Here is a 26,500-nt window from a genome sequence, read left to right on the forward strand (position 1 = left end):
CGCCATTACCGCCGGAGTAGCTGAGAACATTCGCGGACTGGCACTGGACACCTGACGGGCCGCACCATGAGACTCCTCCCCCGCTTGCTTCTGCTTCTGCTGCTCGTGTTCCCCGCCACCGTGCTGCTGCGAGGCGGCCCGGGAGGTGAGACGAGGGCAGAGGGCGGCGGGGACCGGCCGCGAGGAGACGGCCGCCACGACGAGTTGGACGTTGGCGGTCCCGGGGTCCGCGTCCCCCTCGCCGGCCGGTCGCTGCCCCGCTCGTGGGAGGAGGCGCCGCGCCCGGGCGACCCTGCTGCTGGGCCCCGGAGCGGCCGCCGGGGTGGCCGGAGCGGCGGGCGCCCGGCGGTTCGCGGGGCCGCCGGCGCCGCCCCCGGGGCGCGCAGGGCTGACGTGTCTCTGGCTGCCCGCGCTCGGGGCGCGCCTTCATTCATTCGCAGACACGCTTGCCTGCCGCTCGCCTGCGCCGTCCGCGCGTCCTGTGTGCCTGCGAATGCCGCGTGCTGACCTCTGGGTGCTAACCAGAAGCCTTGATTTCCGAGAAGTCGCCCGGTGCTGCTCCCGGACGCACTGGGGGGTCCCTGCTCTGCTCTCCCTCCCCACCCCCGCTTTTTAATTTTTTTTTTTTTTATTTTTTTGCTAGCCTAAGAATCGTGCTGGAGACACTGTGTCGTTGCCCTGGCGTTTTGCGTTGTGTGGTGTGGGCTTATTCTCGGCCAGCAGTGACGTGGTGTGGAAACAGCCTCGCAGGACGCGCAGGCTTGGAGACGTGTGCTCTCGCCCCGCTCTCGCCTTGCGCGGCGATATTCCGGCTGGGGGAAGAGTTAGGCTGACTGAGGGCTCACCAGACTTGCGAATTTAAGCGAAGTGTGTGGGTGGCCGCTTCGGTGACAGGGGCAGGTCTGTCCAGGAGCTGCTTCGCAAAGAAAGGCGGAGTGAATCGGGTGGGCAGAAGACCCCGTGGGAGAATTCACCAGAAGTGTGCACGAGTTCACTTGCTGGCTAAAGAGAGAGATTCCACACACACACACACACACCCCGCAGCCCCGGCTTCCCAGTTTGTTTTTATCTGGCTTTTTAAAGAAAATGAGTTTTTGAACCTAGGTGACATTTTACAGGTCTTAAAAATGCTTGAAATGTCCTTTCAGTATCTAAACAGAATTGAATATTTTGAAAATATTTTTTTGTGAGGGACGGTTTTTCTTTCAAAAAGTTAAAAGTTTCAAAAAGTTTCCGTTGAACAATGGTCTGTTTTGCAGGCACGAAACTGTTATTTGATTACTGTCAAAATAATGAAATTGTTGGCTGTCCACATAAAGTACGGTGAAAAAGCCATTATGTATATTCACATGCGTTCACATTTAACCAAGGATCACACCGAGTTGCTGGGTCAGACATGGATTTTTTGGTGCTGGTTCTTGAAAATGACTTGTTAGGAAGGCACTGCTCATATTTTAGCCTTTGTTCACCAAGCAGCAGTGGAAGCTTTTCAGTTCACTGCACGATTCAGTGTTCTTTAATGTTTTGCCAAAATCCTAACAGCCAGGGAGAACCCAAGGATCTGGAAAAAACTTAGAATGCGTGGTCTCGCCTGAGCAGCGCACATGCACATGCGTTTCTTTCCTCCCTGAATTGCCACATCATCATTCGTTCTGAGAAATGTGAGAAGAGTCACTGCAGCTTTGAACTTCTCCTGAGGGTCTTGTCTGAAGTAGACTCGGTGTGGCTTATTTTGCCTTTTATAAAACTGATTTATAACAGTTGCATTTTTACTTTGTGATATTAAATGCAGGAGAAAAGAAGTGTTTTAAGACATGTTTAAAGCCATTTACAAAAGAAATAGAATCTTCTCTCTGTTATTAACCCTGAAATTAGTAATAGAATTTTTACTAAATAGAATGTTTTAGCCAGACTGGTCTTCACCAGGGATTTGAAACAGATGTTTGTTTCTTGGAATTCCGTGCTGTCGGATTCTACGGGCTTCAGCTGTAGTCAGCTCTTAGTGACAGTGCGTCTTGCCTAGATATCGAGAAGACTGGTTTTTTTAGACTTTAGGTTGCGTTTTCTTATAGTGACAGGGATTACGTTTAGGAGTTTCTTAACTGCAGCAAACTGACTTTCCTTGATTTGCTAACACGACTGCTTGACGTCCTTTATTTGGGCTTCAGGGCATCTTTACTTTCTGCAGTTTGTCTTCTCTGATGTGTCATGCTTTTTATAAGTAAGCAGCATTCCCCATCAAAATGAACATGCAGCCGTTGCTGCCCGGCAGCTGTGCCTGGCTGCGAGTTGGCATTATTCAAGTGGGAACTGGGTTGCTCCGGAGGGAAAGCTGCTGTGCCTGTACTTTATTTAAAAGCATGGGTGTTCCAGGGTGAGGACCGACTGCTTGGTTTACGTCTTCTCCTTAGGCTCACTAGCAGAGGCTCAGGATCTTACGGAGGATGAAGAAACAGTGGAAGATTCGGTAATCGAAGATGAAGATGATGAAGCTGAGGTAGAGGAAGATGAACCCACGGATTTGGTTAGTGTTCTGTAGTCTTTAATAACTAGAATGTGTATGATACCGCTACAATTCTTTTTTGTTTTAATTGAGAGACAGAAGGAGAGGGAATGGCCCCCATCTGCTGGTTAACCCTGCCCCCAGTGCCTGCAGTTACTGGTGCTGGGCCAGGAGCTGGGAATTTAGTCTGGGCTTCGTGTGTGGGCGGTGGGAACTGTTATTTGAACCATCACTGCTGCCTTCCAGGCTCTGCATTAGCAGAAAGCTAGAGTCAGGAGCCCGGGCCCTTCACCATGTCGTGTAAGTATGAACCTGCATCTTAACTCTTAGGTTAATAAATGCCTGTGCCTAGAAGTTATTATTTTCATATGAAAACTTGGTATTGAAACTCTGACCTTAAGAGGCTGGTTAGTGTGATGAGTTGACTGAGACTGGGGCAGTAGGGGCCAGTCACTGAGGACAGAGCATGAGTATTTTCTGGAACGGGAGGGAGACGTGTGGACACTTGCAGGGAGGTGACCAGTATATTGGGAATAGCACTGAACCATGCATTGACAGGTTTGGGAAACCTGCTGTGTCGCTCTCTGACTTCACTTCTCTGGCTCTCGATTTCTATTTCTTCTTGCTTGCTTCGCTTGCTTTCAACGTGCAGGTGTTTATAGTTCTGTGTGCCAGGCACTGTTGTGGGTGCTGAGATGAGGAAACCAGATATTTTCTCTGCTATCTTGGGCTTTGTGTTCTTGGGTTATTGTATACATGATTTTGGTGCAGATAGTTAGGGGCAACAGTAAATAGTACATAAATAGGTCCTGTGGAGAGTAAGAGAGTAGAGAAGACCTCTTTGAAGTTGTCCAGCACTGACATTTTAAAATCTAACTAGTACCTCAGTAAGAATCTTGGTCTGGAATCTAGCTCTGCGTATACATCAAGCTGATTTTGTTTCCTACCTGAGTCTACTGTAATCTTTCTGTTTTTGAATGTCAAACCTTTTATGATTCTAGATTTTGTTGGTTTCTTCAAGATTAAACCTCCAATTCCCCATTTTCCTGTTTCGATGCCAACAAGTCTTGGATATGGAAGACTTCTTTTGACTTTCTTGTATCTGAAAGGCAAAGAAAGAGACAGCTGGGAGATGCACTGGTTCACATTCCAGATGCTTTCGGTAGTCAGGGTTGGGCCAGGCTGGCGCCAGGAGCCGGGACTTCAGTCTGTCTTCTGTGCGGATGCCAGAGCCCTGCCTGTGCTCCACGTGTACTTCAGCAGGGAGAGAGCAGAGCTGGCACCCACACTGGGCGCTCCAGTAGGGCAAGCCGCAGCCTAGCCGCTGTGTCAGACCCCCGCCGCAGACGGTATTCTTGTGGCATGTGCCTTCCACCTAAGCTAGTCTTGCTATTATGTTGATGTTTGTGACTTACCATTTTCATATGTCTGCGCATATTCATTAATTGACCTGGGTAGAACTAGCACACCTCTGCTGAGTTGCACACCTTCCCGACTCCCTCTCAGGAGGCCTCTTTCAGCCTGCCGTGTTTGTGTACTGCACTTTCAGGGTTTATGTTGGGGCTGCGCATCTTCAGTCTGCATCATAGAGGATCAGCTTGAGCTAGATCGATACAGTCCTACTTTATTTTGGGGAGTAAATATTCTGAGAGGAAAGTATTAGAAAGGCAGAGTGGGGGGGGAATAGACACCCACTGTTTTACTCCCTATGTGGCCACAACTGCCAGGATTGAGTCAGGCTGAAGCTGGGATCCCAGAACTCCATCCAGGTCTGCCATATGGGTGGCAAGGTTCCAAGGACTTGGGACATTATCCACCTGCTTTCACAGGTGCGTGAGCAGGAAGCTGGATCAGAAAGGGAGCAGCTGGGACTTGGACTGACGCTCAGATATGGGATGCTGGAGTCATAGGGGTTGCTTCACTTCCTGCACCACAGTGCTGCGGCCAGCATTGTATGTTACAGCCGTTTCCCTGAAATTAGGCTCTTCAGCACTGGAATATACTTACCGTGGAGGAAGAGGGTAGAGAAGGAAATTGTTAGATCTTTGATGTTTTTATAACGTTGGTCAGGACCTTTTCATATCTTAATTCCCCTACTGGGAATACCACTAGAGGAAAAAGAACAGCTCTGCTTGTGTACTTCCCACGTGGTCAGTTAGTACAAAAGTGTTAGTACTCTGTTGCTTTTCTCAAATCAGAAAATAGTTAGGGTAGAGTGAAATGGGAAGACAGGGAGAGTGCGTTCTTTGTGCTAGACCATTGTGGCAATAGCAGGCCGTGTGTGGACTCTCTAAGAAAAATGCCCCCTCCCCCCAAAGCCAGAACTGCACAGAAGGCACCTCTGGAACTTGTGAGCCAGAATTCCGGTTGCTCCCAGGCTTCTGTGTTACCAGCTTGTCCTCAGCTGCTACGGCTTCCAGGAAGGTTGGGAGGTAGAGGACGAACTCTTGCCGCTGAGCTTGTGTCCTGGACTCAAGCAAAGGAAAAGAGCTCTTCCTAAGCTTTGAGATAAAAACGCTGTGTGTGTGTGTGTGTGTGTGTGTGTGTGCGTGCATGCGCTTGCGCTTTAATTATCTTTATGTATTTGAAAATCAGAGAGAGAGAGAGATTTTCCATCTGCTGGTTCAATGCCTAGATGGCCAAAACGGCCAGGGCTGGGCCAGGCTGAAGCCAGGAGCGTCATTCGGGGTCTCCCACATGGGTGCAGGGGCCCAGGGACTTGGGCCGTCTGCTGCTGCTTTCCCAGGCACAGTAGCAGGGAGCTGGATCAGAAGCCAGGATTGAACCTGATGCCCATTTGGGATACTGGCATTGCAGGTGGCAGCTTAACCTGTTGGGCCACAACAGCTGCCTCAGTGGCTGGTTTTGGTGGAAGTTACTGGTTTAAATTGTTTTAGCACAAAGCTTTGTATTTTTTTAAAATCACCTTGGACTTTTCTGTCCTGTTGTCCTTTTGCTCTTTAAAGCTATGGGTTGTGATGCAACTTGCCATCCTTTCCTACAAGTATTTTTTTTTAAAACAGAAATGATAGATTTTTATCATTTTTTTTAAGAATTTTTCCCCCATTTTATTTGAAAGGCCAGAGAGATGAGAGATGGGGAGAGAGAGCTTCTGTTCACTGGTTGACTACCCCAGATAACTGGAACAGCTGGTGCTGGGCCAGGTGAAGCCTGGAGCTAAGAGCTAATTTGGGCCTCCATGTCGGTGGCAAGGATCCAACTACTTGAACTGTACCAAGGATATAGGAGGTTGGAATTGAACTTGAGTTCAAGCAGCATCTTAACCACTGTACCAAAAAATACCTGCTCTGCTTTTGTTTTTGTCAAAAGTATAGTAACGGGGCTGGCATTGTGGTACAGCCAGTTAAGCTGCCGCTTGCCGTGCCAGCGTTACATACCTGAGCACTGTCCAGATCCTAGCTGCTCCGCTTCCAGTCCAGCTTCCTGCTGATGCACTTGGGAAGGCAGCAGATGATGGCTCCAGTGCTCGGGCCTCTGCCTTCCCTGAGGGAGACCTGGATGGTTCTGGGCTTCCAGCTTCAGCCTGAGTCAGCTCTAGCCATTTTGGCCATTTAGGGGAGTGAACCAGTACACCAAAGATTTTAATCTATCTTTCTCTGTCACTCTGTCAAAAAAAAATTATTCTTGGGGCTGGGTTGTGGCACACCAGGGTAAGGTTCTTTGCAATGCTGGCATCCCCTGTCGTGGTGTCAGTTTGAGTCCCTGCTGCTCTGCTTCTGATCCAGCTCCCTGCTGATGCACCTGCGAAGGCAGTGGAAGATGGCCTTGACACCCATGTGGAGGGAAACCTGGTGGAGTTCTTGGCTCCTTTGACCTGGCCCGGCCCTGGCTGTTGGACCATTTGAGAAGTGAATCAGCAGATGGAAGATCTTTTTCCCTGTATCTCTCCCTTTCTCTTGGTCACTCTGCATTTCAAATAAACAAATCCTTTTTAAAAAATAAAAATGTTTAAATGTCTCAATTTAAAAGGAATAATAATATTTCAAAAAGTTCATGGAAAATGAAATAAAAAGATTATTTTGGTGGGAAAATTTTTGAAGTCCGTGCATAGATTTTTTGTAAGATGTGTTTTCCATGAACTTTCTGCAGGCCTTGACTATTTGTGGTTTTCAGTGTTTTTGCAATAAAATAAACTTGTTTTAATACCATTTCTGAAGTGACCTTATACAAGAGATATAGTACAAATTCCCCTTGCTCAGTGGCTGCCTAACCACTGTGCCAAGCCACTGAGCTTGTCTCCCCATGGGCAGCCAGTGTTGCTAGGCTTTTTTTGCCCTACTCAGTCAGTTTGTAATAGCAGAAATATTTTCGTGTTTACAGGGCAGCAGGTACTAAGCTTTGTACATCTTAGAGTATGCTGGTTACCTCTAAGATAAGTTATTCACCTTTACTTTCATATACTTTCCAGTTTTCTATAACCAGTATTCCAACAATTAATACTTTCAAGCCCCTAAAATCAGTCCTCGTTGGCAGCTGTACTGCCTTTGATGTCAAGTGTGAACTCCCTCATTTTCTGATTTCCACTTCTAAAGAAATTGTGGACCTTGCTGTGTTTTCTCCTTGATAGCAAGCTGTCATCACTCTCTTCTGAGGCTAGCTCTTCCACTTGTGCTTTGTAGCTGCGGGAGTTGATCCTTCTCAGTGACTCGATTGTGCTAAGCTTACACGCAGTTTGTGTATCTTAAGCTGCTACCCACTTTTTGTCTTTACCAGTGCCAGTTACTTCCTTTTTTAAATTAAGATTTATTTTATTTGAAAAGCAGAGTTAGAGAGAGGGAAAGACAAAGAGGTCTTGCAGGTTCACTCCTCAAATGGCCGCAATAGCCAGGCCAGGGCCAGGCCAGAGCCAGAAGCCTCCTCCTGGTCTCCCCTGTGGGTGCAGGGACCCAAGCACTCGGACCATCTTCTAATGCTTTCCAGGCCATTAGCAGGGAGCTGGATTGGAAGAGGAAGCCAGGACTCAAAACAGCACCCATGTGGGATGCCAGCGCCGTAGGTGGAGGCTAATCTCTGCCACCATGCCGGCCCCTCGGATGAGTCTTTTTATTTATTTGAGAGGCAGAGTTCCATACAGATAGAGAGAAAGATCTTCCCTCTCCTGGCTCACTCCCAAATGGTTGCAACAATTGGAAACAAGGAGCCAGAAGCTTGTTCAGAGTCTCCCATATAGGTGCAGAGGCCCAAGCACTTGGGCTATCTTCTACTGCTTTCCCAGGCCGTAGGCAGAGAGCTGGATCAGAAGTGGAGCAGCTGGGATTTGAACTGGCACCCGTATGGAATGCTGGCACTAAAGGCAGCAGCTTTACCCACTATGCCAGACCACGAGCCCAAGTATAAGAATCTTTGTCTTTGGGGCTGCTATTGTGATGAAGCGGCTTAAGCTGCTTCCTGCGATGCCAGCGTCTCATACCAGAATGTCTGTTCCAGTCTCAGCTGCCTACCAGTGTTTCTGGAAAAGCAGCAGTAGATGGCCTAAGTACCTGGGCCTTTGCCACCCACATGGAAGACCCCAGTGGAGCTCTGGCTCCTGGCTTTGGCTTGGCCCAGACCTGATTGTTGTGGCCATTTGGAGAATCAGCCAGCTATTTATGGAGTAGAGTGTGGGAATCTCCATCTGTTTGCTTGCCCTACCAGCGCCATAGGTGGAGGCTAATCTGTGCCAGCATGCCAGCCCCTCAGATGAGTCTTTTTTTTCTAAAAATTTTATTTATTTATTTGAGAGGCAAAACCAAAGCCAGGAACCTGGAACCCAGTCTAGGTCTCCCATATGGTTGGTGGGAGCCCAAATACTGGCCCATGATCTGCTGTCTCTCAGGATGCATTAGAAGGAAGCTGTATTGGAAGCAGAGCAGCTGGGCCTTAAACTAGCACTGTTGATAGGGGATGAGTGTGTTCCAAGCTGTAGCTTAGCCTACTATAGCACAACAACTACATCATGCGCTAGAAGTTTTTTTCTTACTTACAAGATATGAATCCATGCCACTAATTCCAGCAGATCCTTGAAGAAGGAGTAGTTCATCCCATTCTACTGAAATCTTTGTTTTAAATTTTACTTCTTTGAGAAACAGAGAAATAGGAGAACTCCTGTCTGCTGATTCATTCCTCTGTCTACTGATCGATTCCTCAGATGCCTGCAGTGGCCGGGACTGGGCCAGCGATCACAGCTGGAAACGCAGTCGAGGTCTCCTGTGTGCTGGCCATCGCTGCTACCTCTGAGGGCTGCGTTAGCAGGCCGCTGAAGTCAGGAGCCTAGGCTGGGTTCTGTTATGTGGATGCAGGCGTCTTGACCACTGGTCATCACGTGTACCTCGAAATCTTTATTTTTAAATGGCTTTGTGGTTTTCCCCATAGTAATCCCTTTTTAATGTTGTTTTCTTAGGCAGAAGATAAGGAAGAAGAAGATGTTTCTGGTGAACCAGAAGCTTCACCAAGTGCAGATACAACTATCTTGTTTGTAAAAGGAGAAGGTAATATAGAGTGTTAGTTTTAATTCAGACACAGCAATTTTACAACAAAGCTTGCTCTTTGGAGGGAAGAATTTGTAATGCTTAAGATCTTACTCATCAGGGTCGGTGCTATGGCGTAGTGGGTAAAAGCCGCCACCTGCAGTGCCAGCATCCCCTGTGGGCGCTGGTTCGAGTCCTGGCTGCTCCACTTCCGATCCAGCTCTCTGCTAAGGTCTGGGAAAGCAGTAGAAGATGGCCCAAGTCCTAGGGGTCCTGCACCCACATGGGAGACCCGGAGGAAGCTCCAGGTTCCTGGCTTCAGATCGGTGCAGCTCCAGCCGTTGCAGCCAATTGGGGAGTGGACCAGCAGATGGAAGACCTCTGTCTCACTCTGTCTCTCTCTCTCCCTCTCTCCTTCTCTCTCTCCTCTCTCTGTGTAATAAATAAATAAATCTTAAAAAAAAGAAATTCTAGGCCGGCGCCGCGGCTCACTAGGCTAATCCTCCGCCTTGCGGCGCCGGCACACCGGGTTCTAGTCCCGGTCGGGGCACCGGATTCTGACCCGGTTGCCCCTCTTCCAGGCCAGCTCTCTGCTGTGGCCTGGGAGTGCAGTGGAGGAAGGCCCAAGTGCTTGGGCCCTGCACCCCATGGGAGACCAGGAGAAGCTCCTGGCTCCTGGCTCCTGCCATCGGATCAGCGCGGTGCGCCGGCCGCAGCGTGCTGGCCACGGCGGCCATAGGAGGGTGAACCAACGGCAAAAGGAAGACCTTTCTCTCTCTCTCTCTCTCTCACTGTCCACTCTGCCTGTCAAAAAAAAAAAAAAAAAAAAAAAAATTCTAAAGCCTCTGAAAGCACACTTTAAAAAAAGATCTTACTCATCTTCCTCTTACATAACAAGTATTGTGCAAACAGTATTTTGAAAAATCTTGGTATATACATCAATATGCATATCCCTAAGGAAGTGTTGCTGGCATTTCAGTGCTGTTCAGTTTAAGTAGAAATTAAATGTCCTTTTTAAAGATGCTGTTTCTTAGCTTTTTTTAGATTGCCATAGCAAAGTAATTTTGTCCTATTTCAAGTACTAAATATTAGTGAGATATTAAATCTTTCCAGTTAGGCCTTGGTTAAAGCCTCTGTGGTTGGCACTATCTCAACTTTGTGTGTGTCATTTAATGCTAACCAGCCTTTAAGCCTAGCTTTTTTGGTCTGAGGTTTTGAGATGTTAAGAAACTTGTCCACTAGCCCAGTTTGTAAATAGATAGTGTGTGGGATTCAGACCCAGATCTTTCTGACCCATGGCCTGTATTGAGCTGGGTAAAACTCAGCTCTAGGCTACAGTATGATTATTAAAGATTTAATGTTGGAAGTTATTAATTTTCTTGGTCTCCTGAAATTTTTGGAATTCCCATGTACTTTTTAACTTCATGCTTAACAAAAAATATGATTTGATTATATTTTTTCTTTTTTTTTTTTCTTTTTTTTTTTTTTTTTTTTTATTTTTTTTTTTGACAGGCAGAGTGGACAGTGAGAGAGAGAGACAGAGAGAAAGGTCTTCCTTTGCCGTTGGTTCACCCTCCAATGGCCGCCGCAGCTGGCGCGCTGCGGCCGGCGCACCGCGCTGATCCGATGGCAGGAGCCAGGAGCCAGGTGCTTCTCCTGGTCTCCCATGGGGTGCAGGGCCCAAGCACCTGGGCCATCCTCCACTGCACTCCCTGGCCACAGCAGAGGGCTGGCCTGGAAGAGGGGCAACCGGGACAGAATCCGGCGCCCCAACCGGGACTAGAACCCGGTGTGCCGGCGCCGCTAGGCGGAGGATTAGCCTAGTGAGCCGCGGCGCCGGCCTATATTTTTTCTTTTTTTAAAAATTTTATTTATTTATTTATTTATTTGACAGGCAGAGTTAGACAGTGAGACAGACAGTGAGAAACGTCTTTCTTCCGTTCGTTCATTCCCCAAATGGCCGCCATGGCTGGCGCTGCGCCAATCCGAAGCCAGGAGTCAGGTGCTTCTCCTGGTCTCCCATGGAGTGCAGGGCCCAACCACTTGAGCCATCCTCCACTGCCTTCCCGGGCCACAGCAGAGAGCTGGACTGGAAGAGGAGCAACCGGGGCAGAATCCAGTGCCCCAACCGGGACTAGAACCTGGGTGCCAGTGCCACAGGCAGAGGATTAGCCTAGTGAGCCACGGTGCCGGCCTTCATTTGTTTTCTAACTGCCTCCTTGAGTCTCCAAATTTGCATTATGACTAATTGCGTTAAGAAGATAGGGATTGCCTGAGCAATTTTTTGTCTTCTAACAAACATATGAACCTCTTAGACTTTTCTGTCATTGTCTGTATTCATCCACACAGGCTATATATTGGGTTGTATATTGTGGGTGTTTTCTGTATACTGATTGTATGCTGGTGGTGATATTACTGCTAAAGGTATGCAGCTCCTTAGACCACATAATTTGGGTGTCATCAGATCTGAAATTGAGATGCTTAGTTCACCCCCTAAACTGGAATGCAGCTGTGTAGACAGAAGGGCTTCTGCTTACCCCCAAGCGCCATCACTTGCTGGTTAGTGGGTGACTGGAGTGCTCTCTTGGAAAGGATCCTGACACTGAATCCATACTGCAGGGGGAAGGGTGCCAGAATGCTGGTGATGATTGCCTTTCATTTTGTATTCTTTGAATTTGCTCTAATTCTTGTCTATTTTGTTTCTCAGATTTTCCAGCAAATAACATTGTGAAGTTCCTGGTAGGCTTTACAAACAAGGGTACAGAAGATTTTATCGTTGAATCCCTGGATGCCTCTTTTCGTTACCCTCAGGACTACCAGTTTTATATACAGAATTTCACAGCTCTTCCTCTGAACACTATAGTACCACCCCAGAGACAGGCAACTTTCGAGTACTCCTTCATTCCCGCGGAGCCCATGGGTGGGCGACCCTTTGGTCTGGTCATCAATCTGAACTACAAAGATTTTAACGTAAGGCCCTCTGCACTCTCCTTTTGTTTCACAGGTTAGAGGGGGGTGGGGGCAGTTGACATTGTTCAGCAGATAGTCTTCTGTTCCTTCACATGCCTGTTTTGTGGCTGAAACTGTGTTCAGCACCGTGAGGCGAAGATGAAATCCAGTGGGGTGATGGATGGAAACAGGCAGTAAATCTGTGTGGTGTGCTGCATCCTGGAGATGTGTGTAGGAAGGTGTTGTGTGAGAGTGGAGATAACCTGAGCTGGGCCTTAAAAGGGCAAGGAGCAGCAGTCCATAGCGTAGAGACCACTGCTTCCGGAGGTTAAATGTGTGTTAAACAATTTGTGTCCCCTGTAGCTTGCATTTTGCCCACTTTACTGCTTCTATTTGTAAGTTTTAAAGACGTGTGTTCCTAGGTTTCCATTGTTTTATACACCCTTAGACAGAGTGGTCCCAGATGCTTTTACAGTAGTTCAGCAGCAGGGTTTATGCTTTAGTTTTATGAGAAAAGAATGTCCAGTATTAGCTCTGATGTCATGTGGTTCTTACTCTGTATTACAAGCCAGTGACTGAGGAAGATGCCCTAGAGTTTTACTGCCGAGAGTTGGCCTCTGGATGCCAGCTAAGATGTCCTTCAGCTGAGAGCACAACTGGATCGTTGCCTTTTCAGAAAGTTTTCAGAGAAGAAAGTCTCACCCTTGCTTAGAGGCTTATTCAAGCTTTTGTCTTCCTGGTGTTAAATGTCTGCTTTATGCCTGAGCTATATAAACATTTTTAATATTTATGTATTTATCTGAAAGAGTAACACACAGAAAGAAAATCTCGCATCCACTGTTTGACTCCTCAAATGGCTGCGGTGGCCAGGGCGGGTCGGCCAGAGCCAAGAAGTCCATCCTGGTCTCCCACGTGGGTGGCACTCGGGCCCCCTTCTGTTGCCTTCCCAGGCTCCTTAGCAGGGAGCTGGAACAGAAGTAGAGCAGCCAGTGCTCAAACCAGCAGTCAGGTGTGGCTTAACCCAGACGCCAGCCCTTATATTAAATTTCTTGTGATTTAAGGTTTTTGTTTGTTTGTTTTTCCAAGAAACTGCTTCAGAGAGGAGAAAGGACTTTCCATCTGTCTCATTTTCAGAGTTCATAAAGCATCCTCAACATTATCATTGAAGAATTATGTTTTGCCTGTTTTCTAGTAAAATTAAATTTAATGAACAGGCATCTATGAGGATACTTAAATAGTTTGTAGAAAAATGAAATCAAAGATAAGTTTATTGGGGCTGGCATTGTGGCATAGATGGTTAAGTCGCTCCCTGCAGTGCAGCATCTCATGGATACTGGTTTGTGTTCCTACCCAGCTCTCCTCTACTGGCTTGGGAAAAGCAGCAGAATATGGCCCAAGTACTTGGGAGACACAGATGAAGCTCCTGGCTTCAGCCTGAGCAAAAAGTTTATGGAAAATAGATTGAACAAACCATGCACGGATTTCACCGATTTTTGTACCAAAATAAACATCATTTGATGCTGTTTTTCTACTATTTTTCTACGAAGTGTTTGAGTACCTTCATAATGTGTAGTTCCATTCTGAATTTTATTTTCATCAGTGTATTCTGACTCCTGGAATTGTCAACAGAGCAATTGAAATGGAGGGGACCTGAAGTAAAACTTTAAAAATCACAGTTTAGTTGTAAGTGACAGTTTAGGGAAGGTACTACCTTTGTGTCAAGCATCAAATACTGAGAACAGCTAAGTGTTGATTTTGATGTATTTGAAAACTGAAACCAAGTTGAATGGACAAAGTGGTTTCAAGATCACAACAGAAAAATATTTGGATACTGAAAATCACCAACTCTTTTATTATGCATTTCTAGCCCACTGTCAGTTTAGAACATGAATTTTGACTTTTGTTCCAGTTTAGTTCTTTCATTGTCATGCTACTGGACATTTTCATGTGTCCTTCCCTGTTTTGAAGGAAGTTAGAGACACTGGTATGAGGGTGGTGTGTGAGCTTTGTTGCCCCACATTTTATATTGTTTTTACTTTACTTTCCTGTGTCCTCACACCATCTTCACCCTCCCCCCATAAAGAAAGTGGCTGACAACTTTGGCAAAGTTGGAGATACTTGTATTTTATAGGAGAAAGTAATATCCTAATATGAAATCTCTGTCATTGATTACATGTGGCTTTGTTACTGATGTGATGAGACAGCTAATACTATTTCTGTTATGGTAACAGTTTTTTTAAGAAGTATGCTCATTCCATCCTTGCATTTCAGAAGTTTTTTTAAAATCTTATTTTTCTTTTTTATATAGGGTAATGTATTCCAAGATGCTGTCTTCAATCAAACAGTTACAGTTATTGAAAGAGAGGATGGGTTAGATGGAGAAACGTAAGTGCACACCACCGTGTGTAGGTCTTGATCTTGTAAGGCGGGGCTAGAGGCCTTGCTGCAATTTCAGCATGTTAAAATATATAGAGTATAGAGTAGAAGCCAAATGGGCTATATAAGATTTGGCAAAACCCTTGCCATGTAATTCCATACTTTACATACTTATAACTATTAATATCATGCCATCGAGCAGCCAGAATGGGCATCTCTCAGTTCCCCTAACAGAAGGAGAGGGAATGTGAGGAGTCAGGTAGGTTAATAGGAAGGGCCAGGTGGAAATTTAGGGTGCAAAATGCTTTTTTCCCCCAAAAGTTACCTTTAGCAAGATTAAAAATGCTGACCCATTCCTTTACTGTGAGAACAGGGGAGTGGTGACTCTTCTGATGGCTACTTTGTCTTTATCGTGAGCAAGCCAGACATGGTAAAAAGATTGAAAATCAGGTCTTTTGATGGTTTTGTCTTTGCCTTGTAACTGATTGTCAACCTGATGGTCAAGTTATTCTTCTTTTCCCTCCAAAATTGGGCTTAAAAAACCCCAATATCACCAGTGCCTTCGGGTTTTTTCCTCTCTTGGAGCCACCCTCCCTGCCACTTTGGCTGCAGGTCTCTGACTTAAACAAACACATCTTGCTTTTCTCAAAGAAAAAAGAAAGCTAGGAAGGATGGATGATTCTGACAAGATAGTCTTGACAGTCGTTCTAGCTTGCTTTCTGTCCTCTTCCAAATTGTTTTCTATCCCATACTTTAGGATGATCACGAGCCTTAGCCAAGTCGCATAATTTCTTACTGTAAATTTATGTGTAATTCACCTATTTTTTTTTTTTAAATGTATGCTGTTTATTTGAAAACAGAGTTACAGAGAGAGAGAAGCAGAGAGAGAGTCTTCCATCTGCCGTTTCACTCTCCAAATGTCTAAAACGGCTGGAACTCAGCCAGGAGCCAGCAGCTTCTTCTGGACCTTCCATGTGGGTGCAGGGGCCCAAGCACTTGGGCCATGCTCTGCTGCTTTCCCAGGCACAGTAGCAGGGAACTGGATTGGAAGTGGAGCAGCTGGAACTTGAACTGGTGCCCATATGGGATGCCAGTGCTGCAGGCTGGGGCTTTATCCCACTGTGCCACAGTGTCAGGGCCCCCCCCCCCCCCCACACACACAATTTTTTAAAACAAATTTTTATTTATTTTTATTTAGACAGCTTGTCCATCCATTAGTTAACCTCACAGATATTCACATCCTGGCTGGGCCAGGTTGAAGCCAGAAGCCAACAGCTCAGTGCAGGCCTCCCATATGGATGGCAAGGACCCAGCTACTTGAGCCATTTCCTGCTGCCTTTCAGGGTGCACATTAGCTGGAATAGGAAGCAGAAGTGAGAATCAAGTGCAGACACTCCAGTGGGGGATGGAATTGTCCCATGTGAAATCTTTTTTTTTTTTTTTTTTTTTTTTTTTTTGGACAGGCAGAGTGAACAGTGAGAGAGAGAGACAGAGAGAAATGTCTTCCTTTTGCCATTTGTTCACCCTCCAATGGCTGCCGCGGCCAGCGCGCTGCGGCCGGCGCACCGCGCTGATCCGATGGCAGAAGCCAGGTGCTTCTCCTGGTCTCCCATGGGGTGCAGGGCCCGCCCAAGTACTTGGGCCATCCTCCACTGCACTCCCGGGCCACAGCAGAGAGCTGGCCTGGAAGAGGGGCAACCGGGACAGAATCCGGTGCCGCGACCGGGACTAGAACCCGGTGTGCCGGTGCCGCAGGTGGAGGATTAGCCTAGTGAGCCGCGGCGCCGGCCCCATGTGAAGTCTTAACCACTGCGCCAAGTACATGACCCTGAAGTAATTTTTAAATCCTGCTGTGCTGGGTCTACACTTGGTGGCACAGCAGGCATTCAGCCTCGCAGGTAAGATGCCTGTGTGGCATACTGGGGAGCCTGGTGGCTCCTGATGTCAGCTTCCTGCCAGTGCAGATCCTGGGGCAGCAGGTGATGGTGGCGCCAGTAGTTGGGCCCCTGACCCCTGTGTAGGAAATCCAGATGGAGTGCCGGGCTCTAGTCCCAGCTGTTGTGGGCACGTGGGGAGTGAAGCAACTCTCTCTCTAGTGAATTTTTAAAAATATTTTTTAGAAAATTAAGACGAGGCCAGTGTTGTGGCACAGTGGATTAAGCTGCGGCCTGCAGCGCCAGCATCCCCTATGGGTGCCAGTTTGAGTCCTGGCTGCTCCACTTCCAATCCAGCTCCCTGCTAATGCGCTTGGGAAAGCAGTGGAGGATTCACCCAAGGTTTTGGATCCCTGCGTCTACAACCTGGTCCAGCCTTGGTCGTTGCAACCATTTGGGGAGTGAACTAGTGGATGGAAGATCTGCTTCTCTCTGCCTTTCAAATGAAGACATATATCTTTAAAGAAAGACAAGAACCCGTACAGTTTTTTTAAATTGTGAACTTTGAATATACAGCATAAATTGTAACTTGATTAATTTTAGATCACATAATTGCTTGTTTAATTTTCTGAGTGTTCTTTAATATAAATTAAAGGAACTTTGTAAAATTTACAGCTTAGGTCTTTCCCACAGTTACTTGGAAAGTTTATTTAAGTATCTTGTATTAGAACTATGATGGTGATTAGCCATGGTGTTTCTTATGAATTAAAGCCAGTTTGTGTTTTTCCCTTTCATGCCAGAATCTTCATGTATATGTTCCTTGCTGGTCTTGGACTTCTGGTTGTTGTTGGGCTTCATCAGCTCCTAGAATCTAGAAAGGTAATTGTAGATAAACACATTTTCTAGCCATACTTCAGAAGTTTTTACAGTACTAAGATAAGCGCAGTCTCGTTCTTCATAGCTTCTTTTCTTTCACTGTAGGTTTGCATACTTAGAGCTTTGTTTTAAAAATATTTTTAAAATAAAATCTCAGGATGAGACCTTTCATGTGACTTGAGTTCATTTAGAGTTCCATACACATATGCAGGTAGCGTCCTTGGTCTACATCCAGCTGCCTGGCACAATCATTTGGTCTGGCTCTTCCAAGGCAACCACAGACAGAACTTGAAATTCAGTAAATCAATAGCAAGCTAATTTTTTTTGAGAGATTTTATTTATTTATTTGAGAGGCAGAGTTACAGACAGTGAGGAGAGACAAACAGGTCTTCCATCCACTGGTTCACTCCCCCAAAAGGCTGCAATGGCCAGAGCTGAGCTGATCGGAAGCCAGGAGCCAGAAACTTCCTCCAGGTCTCCTACACAGGTGCAGGGGCCCAAGCGCTTGGGCCATCTTCCACTGCTTTCCCAGGCCATAGCGGAGAGCTAGATTGGAAGAGGAATAGCCAGGACTCCAACCAGTGCCCGTATGGGATGCCGGCGCCATAGGTGGAAGATTAACCTACTGCACCACAGTGCCAGCCCTATTAATTTTTAAGTTGATGATTTTGTATGGCCTGTGAATGATGTTATAAATACCCAAAAGGCCCTTGACAGGAAACAGATTCCCCACCCCTGGTCTGCATCCTCCTGAGTGAAGTTATTGTAACTCTAAATTATGCTAGAATTTTTTCTTCTCATACTCACATTTTGATATTTGATTTGAAAAAGTTTCCTTCACTTTTTCATGTATATTATTTTATCCGTCAACAACTCAGCCTTTGTATTTGTACTGATACTCAACTTACAGAGATAATTCTTATTTAACAAGTTGGCTTTTTCATTTGGAAAAAGAATTTGGCCATATATGTTTTGTCAAACTTAAATTTTTGTGGCTAAGGTAGAGAAGTGTTAACCTTAGCTGTACGGTGGTTCTCACTCTGGCACCAGCTACACTCCTCCCGCAGTCCTGTTTCTTTCCTCCTCTTCAGGCCCTTTCCCTCACTCACCTTTCTTCCCTCTCACCCCACCCACCAAAACAAAACCCCACGATTCCTGTCTGTGGGACTGAATAACACAATTTGTGTGAAATACATTAATATAACCTGTTAGGTTCTAATAGCTGCCAGCTATTTTGGTAAATGCTTAGTTTTAAAATTTTATTTATTTCATTTTCATTAATAGTTGAAATTTTTATTTCACTTTCTTAACAGTTTTTATCCATTTGTATATTAGGTATAGCTATACTTTCTTTTTATTTTCATGAAGCTTATCTTAGTTACTGTGAGTTCGGAATCTAATATGTGGACTACATACATAACACTGTTTCTTAAATGGATAATTAGATGTTTGTAAAATTTTAGAGGAAGACTAAATAATGAAATTGAATCACTTTTACTTTCTAGTAGTTTCATTTAAATTACTCCAGAAAGGAAAAGGAAAAGATGTTTAAATTACTTAGCTTGATAGCTCTGGTAAGTCAGAGGAAACGAAATAATGGAACTTTTTAACATATGTTTTTGTGTTCTCTTAGCGTAAGAGACCTATACAGAAAGTAGAAATGGGTACGTCAAGTCAGAATGATGTTGACATGAGTTGGATTCCTCAGGAAACTTTGAATCAGATCAGTAAGTACTCCTTAACAAACTCGGCCGGAAGTCCTTTTCTGAAATGGAAATGAAATATTCTAGATGCAGCAGAAAATGCTTTGTCAGTACTTTTTAATAGTCACCTTTCTATTTGTATAGGATCTGGTATAATGATTCGTAATGACCGCAGATTTCTTATGAGTGTAGTGTTTATAAGAAATGCTTCCACATCTGTAGTTTATTTACAGATATGTGACTTCTCCATATTCCTAACCTGTTTCCTGTCTCTCTTCTTTCCTGGTGCTTCAGTGCAGAGTAGAAGAGGTGAGGCATTTAACTTTTTAATGGTGTTTGCAAGAGTTTTGGGAGTGTTTGCAGAGCCTGTGAATACTTTACAGCAGATTTAATAAGTGCTGGAACTGGTTTCTACCACTGTTTTACTGCTCACTTCAATTTGAAGAATAAGCCTGAAGTACTACCTGATAGGTTATCTGGCAGATACATTTCAGTTTTATTACGTAGGCAATTTGTTGAAATATTCATCTTTTTCCAATTGCTGAAGTGCTTTAAGAGACAGTTATTATAAAAGGAATATAGCCTGATTGTAAAAAATTAAATAATGCAGAGAAGAAACACTGAGGTCAGTTGCTGGCTTTGCTAATAGTTTTCTGTGAGTAATTGATGTTAAGTTTCGGTAGTGCAGGTGTTTTCTGTGCGTGTGTAAGCATGCATATCTGTCGTTGCGTGAGTGATGAGTGTGGATGCCATCTGCTGTCCACACTTCCACAGCTTTAGTTTTGTGCCTTGGATATCTCTATGCTAGTTACATATGCGTTTACCTTTTATGTAAGTAGATAGTATTCTAGGTAAATATGCTGTGATAGATTAAACCTGTTCTATATTGAAGGATTTTATTTCAAGTTTTTCACTCTTAGAATTAATGCATTGAATATTTGTTTACACACACAAACGTTTATAGGATGATTTCTTAAAAGTAGAATCCCTAGGTTTAAAATTATGTGCTTTGTAATTTTTATGGAATGGGCCCCATTTCCTCCCAAAAGATAGTGCCAGTTTATGAGTTCAACATTGTGTTCTCCTTCCCTCTAACTAAGCATTCTCAAGTATTAAATGTTTTCATTTTTTTTTTTAAAGATTTACTTATTTATTTGAAAGTCAGAGTTACACAGAGAGAGGGGGAGAGGCAGAGAGAGAGAGAGAAAGGTTGTCCATCCACTGGTTCACTCCCCAATTGGCCACAATGGCCTGAGCTGTGCCAATCCGAAGCCAGGAGCTTCTTCCAGGTCTCCCACGTGGGTGCAGGGGCCCAAGGACTTGGGCCATCTTCTACTGCTTTCTGAGGCCATAGCAGAGAGCTGGATTGAAAGTGGAGCAGTTGGGAATTGACCCAGCGCCCATATGGGACGCCGGCATAGCAGGCGGCAGCTTTACCCACTACACCACAGTGCCGGCCCCTTAAATGTTTTAATTTATCACTGTAATACAAAATAATATATTTTTCATTTAAATTTCTTTAAGAATGAGGTTCTGTTTCTTTGCACATAGATTTATTGGCTGTTTACTCTTTCTTTTTCCTATGAATTGGCTCTTCAAGTCCTTTCCTGTTTTAAAAACTGTGAGCCAGCTCTCTCTGTTTGAGTCATAATTACAGTATTGCAGTTGCTTTATTAAAAATGGGTATGAAGTAGGGCAGGCATTGTGATACAGCAGTTTCAGCCGCTTTGCACAATGCTGCCAGCCTCCCGTATGAGTGCAGTTCTAGTTCCAGCTGCTCCACTTACGATACAGTTCCCTGCTAATGTTCCTGAGAAAGCAGTGGAAGATGGCCCAGGTGGGAGACCCAGATAGAGTTCCAGGCTCCTTGCTTAGGCCTGTCCCAGCCTGGCCATTGCAGCCATTTGGGGAGTAAACTGGTGGATGGAAGATATCTCTGTCTCTCCCTCCCTCTCTGTCACTCTGCCTTTCAAATAAAATAAATAGGGTGACACTGTGGCACAGCAAGTTAAACCGCTGTCTACAGTGCTGGCATCGGGTGCCAGTTCAAGTCCCGGCTGCTCTACTTCTGATCCAGCTCCCTGCTGATGGCCTAGGAAAGCAGCAGAGGATGGAGGCACAGGTGCTTGGGCCCCTGCACCCATGGGGGAGACCAGGAAGAAGTTCAGGCTCCTGGCTTTGGTCTGGCCATTGCGGCCATTTGGAGAGTGAACCACGGGATGTGCAAGATACTTCTCTCTCTCCTTCTGTCTCTATATGTCTGCCTTTCAAATAAATCTTTTTAAAAATAAATAAATATGGGTATATAAAGGAATGAGAGCGTAAGAGTGTCCCTTCCCCTTCATGAGAGTCAGAAATCATGCACAGAGAGTGTTTACCTTTGACTCAAATCTTAAAAGAGTTTGATAAGGGGGCTGTTGCTGTGGCACAGTGGGTTAAGCTGTAGCCTGCAAAACATCCCATATGGGCACTAGTTCGAATCCTGGCTGCACCACTTCTGAGCCAGCTCCCTGCTAATGCACCTAGAAAAGCAGGAGATGGCCCAAGTGCTTGCGCCCTTGTATCCATGTAGGAGACCAGGAAGAAGTTCTTGACTCCTGGCTTTGGCCTGGCCCAGCCCTGGTCGTAGCAGCCATTTAGGGAGTGAACCAGCGGATGGAAGAATCTGTCTTTCCTTCTCTAACTCTGCCTTTCAAATGTAAATGAATAAATTTTTTAAAAAGATTTATTTATTTATTTGAAAGTCAGAGTTTGACAGAGAGAGGAGAGGCAGAGAGAGAGAGTGGTCTTCCATCTCTGGTTTACTCCCCAATTGGCTGCAACGGCTGGAGCTGTGCCTATCCGAAGCCAGGAGTTTCTTCCAGGCCTCCCACGCGGGTTCAGGGGCCCACGAACTTGAGCCATTTTCTGCTGCTTTCCCAGGCCTTAGCAGAGAGCTAGATTGGAAGTGGAGCATCCGGGACTTGAACCGGCACCCATGTGGGATGCCAGCGCTGCAGGTAGTGGTTTTACCCGCTACTCCACAGCACTGGCCCCAACAAATACATTTAAAAAAACCAAAAAGTCCTGAATTTTTTTTTTTAAGATCTTATTTATTTATTTGAGAGGTAGAGTTACAGTGAGAAGGAGAGACAAAGAGAAAGATATTCCTTTCACTGGTTCATTCCCCAAATGGCCGCAACGGCCTGAGCTGAAGCCAGGAGCTTCTTCTGGGTCTCCCATGTAGGTGCAAGGGCCCAGGGACTTGGACCATCTTCTGCTTTCCTAGGCTGTAGCAGAGAGCTGTATAGGAAGAGGAGCAGCTGGGACTAGAACCAGTGCCCACATGGTATGCCGCCGCTGCAGGAGGAGGATTAACCTATTGTGCCACAGCACTGGCCTCTTCTCTATAACGCTTTAAATAATTCTTTCTTAAAAAGTATATTAGAAATGGAATAATAATGCATGTTTTTCATGAACTTTTTTTAAAGACAGAAAAAAGAGAAATCTCATGTAAAAGAGAAATTTCCTGTTTGTTGGTTCACTCCCTAAATGGCCACAACAGCCAGGTCTGAGCTGAACCTTGGAACTCTATCCTGGATAGTCTCCCATAAGGGCAGCAGAGGTCCAAACTGGCCATCCAGGTGCATTAGCGGGAAGCTGGATCAGAGTGGAGCAGCCAGGACTGGAACTGGCACTCCCAATAATAGGATGCTGGCACCCCAAATGGTGGCTTAACCTGCTGCACTAAAACACCAGCCCCAACATTTTGCCTTTTTCTAAAATTAAAGAAATTAAAATCAAAATTTTACTGTAATTAGATTTTTCCAAAATTTTTTTGAATAGCTAATGCAGATATTTTCATGTCTCCCCTTTTTTTATTTCAACATCATTGAAGAATGATGTTTTTTTCCTATGCAAATTATATTTTATTCATGTAGTTTAAGCTCCCCTCTTGAAAGCTAAAATAATTTTACCTTAAATAATTTGGAGTTTTGAAAAATTGTGCTAGTTTTGTTTGAGAAGAGAGATCTGTGGGAGATCGTTTCTTTGAAAAACAATACACAAGAGTAAATTGTTCTTTGTTGAGATAAAATGTGAACTTCTAAGGTGGTTAGAGCCATTTTTGCAAAAGCTAAATGACTACAAAATACTATCTTACTGTATTTCTCATTTATCTACTGCTTCACTTTGACGTGCTAAACAGCTGACAGATGGTGAGGGTTTTTTTGTTTGTTTGTTTTTAAGATTTATTTATTTGAGAGGCAGAGGCAGAGAGAGATCAATCGATCTTCCATCTGCTGGTTCAATCCCCAGATGGCTGCAACAGCTGGAGCTGCGCCTGTCTGAAGCCAGGAGCTTCTTCTGGGTCTCACACTTGGGTTCAGGGGCCCAAGGACCTGGGCTGTCTTCTGCTGCTTTCACAGGCCATAGCAGAGAGCTGGATAGGAAGTGGAGCAGCAGGAACTCGAACCAGTGCCCATGTGGGGTTGTTGGCACTGCAGGTGGCAGCTTTACCTGCTATGCCACAGCACCAGCCCCAACTCTTTTTTTTTTTTTTTTATGTTTACTTACTGTTACCTATTTGAAAGAGAAAGAGAGCATCCCCAAATGCTCACAACAGCCAAGCCTGGGCTAGGCCAAGCCAACAGCCTGGACCTCCATGGAGGTTTCTCATTTGGGTGGCCCAGGCCCAAGCACATGCCATCAGTCACAGCCCTCCTCTCCACCTCTAGGTGCATTAACAGGAAGCTGGATTAAAAGCTTGGATTATTTTGCACTCCGCTGTGGGATAAGCGTATCCCGAGCCATGACTTAACCTGTATCACAGTGCCTACTCCTGGTCAGGGTTTTTAGACTCACTGTATAGATAATCAGACTGGCCCCCTTACTGATGGAGTTTAATTCACATGTTGAAACCAGCGTTGGAAGTGTCGCTGGGCCCCATGAAAAATCGTATGTTCCCTAATTAAAATGCTGCTGTGTGTGGTTGAAATTACTGGGAGTGGAGGAAGTGTCACCACTTCCCATCTGCAGATTACTAGTCATTGCTCATGCAGGTAGGTGGCTGTTAGATTCTGCAGTGCTTTTTGAATCTTCAAAGATTATATTCAGCATTTTGCTTATTTTAAAAAATTATTTAGAAATAATTGATTACTGAATAAGTCCAGCCTTTTTAAATATCCCATAAACCTTGCAGGCTTTCTTCATCAGAAAACTGCATCTGTGCAAAACTCCATTTTGGCAAACTGAAGAGTCCCCAAAGCTCAGCCTTTGCTAGCTTACGTAGTAAAGAACTGAGGGCATTTTCCTGGGGTCTGTAAGCACTGTCAGTGTTTCAGTCCTTCACTCTTAAGCAGCTTTCTCATAAGCAGAACTTTGATTAAATAATCACATAAAGCATTTTCTCTAGCTTTTTAAAATATATCGGGTGACCTAATAATTTTGAGGGCAAAAAGACCGTTGAGGCAGATTTTTCCCATTTCATGAAATACTTAAAAATAAATCCATACCTTGGTGAGACTCTTTGTCCAGATCTTTGCTTTTTTTTTTTTTCAAACTGGAAAATTGTTTTATATAAATTATTCCACAGTGAAGTTACTAGTATGTCAAGTGTCTCTGGAAAATATGAAAAAGACAATGATCATCAGAAGATGGTAGTTTCAGCCTTTCACTTTTGAAAGAACTTACAGATAGAAGTTCATGACATTTATTTTCTGTTGAATAGAATCTAACTGAGAGAATAGGAAAGAAGTAAAAAGACAATGCTTATGTGCATGGGATGGTTTAACATTGAATCACTAATTTCCTTTATCAGCTGCTTCTTCCAGGTAGATTTATCAAACTGTCCAGTTATGCGAACTGCATGACTGCATTTATAATAGTAAATATAAATAGTAAATCTTTAACTACTTTGTATTTAAAAATTACTCACTTTTGAGTTGCAAATACCAGCCATTTCTGAAAATGTCTACGTATGCATGTCAAAACATGTCTTATGTGGAGTTCAAGATTTTGCATGTCAACAGCACAGTAACCGAGATTACATCTTTTCTTATCCTAAATCCAGAAGTGCTGCATTTTAATTGAAGTTGCCTATGAAGGTTTATTTTCAAGTTTTTTTTTTTTTTTAATAAGCCTGTAGCTAGAAGCTGAAGGCGTTTGCTGTGAGACGCTGTTCTTGCATGTGTGTGTGTGTTGTACAGCAGTGAAGCTGAAGGAAAACGTGGTAGATAACTCCTGTGAACCCAGCTCGTTAAACGCAGCCTATCTACAGTGGACAGGCCAGCTTAAACTTCTCTCTTCTTCCAGATAAAGCTTCTCCGAGACGGCTGCCCAGGAAGAGGGCGCAGAAGAGATCGGTGGGATCTGATGAGTAAATGTTCCCTTGTGCAGCAGTTGAGTCTGTGCTTACCTGCCCTAATGTTTTTCGGCCTTATGGGAATTAGTGCAGAGAAGCCATATCACCATAGAAGGCACCTCCTACTTATGTGTGGACTGAGCGAGCAGATCTGTGGCAATGATATTGCTGAAAATGCACTGCGTTCATTTTTCTAAAGTAACAAATTTGGGTTTTTTTAAACCATTAAAATCTGTGTGTGCGTGTGTATGTATGTGAGCTGTTGGTCTTACCAGAATCATTGTTGAGCTACCTGAAACATGCCTTTAGAATACCAACTATGATGCTGTGGTCACTTCCTTATGAACATTGTCTGATTTTCTTTCCCTCCAAACCTAAGTGAATGATTTGCCCAATATGTTGTAGATGTCCTGCCTTGAGCTGTTTTAAAGAAAATACTGTGTTTTTCCTTTGAATAGCTGCAGTCAAGGTTGATGGCACAAATGATCATTTTGCTCTTGTTGCTGTGTTACAACTGGTGTTCTAAAGGCACAGCAGGAAGCTGCTTTTTAGCAATAGAATTGTTTTGGCATTTTGCTGCTGTTTGCGATAATGCGCACCTTCAGAAAACTTCCCAAAAGGGTTCAAGGAATTTTGGGATCTCTCTAGCAACAGAATTGTGTGAAACACTCATTCAGATATTAATTTGCTTTGAATGTTGCCTGCCAACTTTGATATATATATAAAACCCCCTTTTTTAACAAAGAGAAAACTTAATCTGGGCAAACTGAGTTTGTGTTGTCCATCGTTCATTTCTGACCCAAGGATAGCTCTGGAATGATTACAGACCTACTTGGCTTAAAAAAAAAAAAAAAAAAAAAAAAAAACAGATATGCTTTTTTCTGTCCTTAATAGAAGCATCTTTTCTTAAGAAGAGGTGCCTGGTTTACAGACTCCGCTGAAGATCCAGTTATTTCCAACTATTTCCCTTCTGTAAAAAAAAAAAAAAAAAAAAAAGCCAGTCTGAGTTGGATGTTCTTAAAACAGTTATCCATTTGTTTTTATTGAATCTTTTGGAGGGTTTGGTTGTTGACGTGACTGTTTTTTTAGTTAACCTGAAAAATTCTAAAACTTTTAAGCACTTAAAAACATGAGAACCAGATGGGCTTTCTGAACTCCTCTTAGAGTCACAGTTGCTCTAGGTAGTAAGTTAAGTTTGGTGTTATTGTCAGACTGGATTAAGGGTAAAGTAAATTGTATGGACACATTTTAAGCCATGTCCTTCCAGATATATTTTATAAGGAAGTGGTAAATGAAATTTTAGTGGCTTTTAAATTTTTGACCTCTCTTCATTCTCATCGTCTGGCCTATTCCTCTTCACACCTATGTCCACACAAAAAGAAATGACAACCAACAAAAAGAAACCACAGAAA

At 44.5% G+C, this 26,500-nt stretch overlaps 1 protein-coding gene and 1 long non-coding RNA gene across 2 annotated transcripts; both read left to right on the forward strand.

Annotated features, from left to right (window-relative positions):
• SSR1 (signal sequence receptor subunit 1) lies at positions 1–25,284 on the forward strand (the record flags this gene model as incomplete). Its single annotated transcript, NM_001082753.1, is given in 8 exon segments — positions 1–145; positions 2,412–2,524; positions 8,904–8,991; positions 11,678–11,940; positions 14,228–14,304; positions 16,970–17,048; positions 18,679–18,772; positions 25,040–25,284. Coding segments are annotated over 8 exon segments (861 nt in total). The 5' UTR covers positions 1–66.
• On the forward strand, positions 2,749–6,469 carry LOC149126839 (uncharacterized). The gene is made up of 2 exons (XR_016234816.1): positions 2,749–2,803; positions 6,250–6,469. It is a non-coding gene; the product is annotated as an uncharacterized LOC149126839 (long non-coding RNA).
• Positions 25,285–26,500: the final 1,216 nt, after the last annotated feature.

The sequence above is a fragment of the Oryctolagus cuniculus genome, chromosome 5, assembly GCF_051225735.1.
Source record: "Oryctolagus cuniculus isolate XC-2025 breed Fujian yellow rabbit chromosome 5, ASM5122573v1, whole genome shotgun sequence".
NCBI classification, from domain to species: Eukaryota; Metazoa; Chordata; class Mammalia; order Lagomorpha; family Leporidae; genus Oryctolagus; species Oryctolagus cuniculus.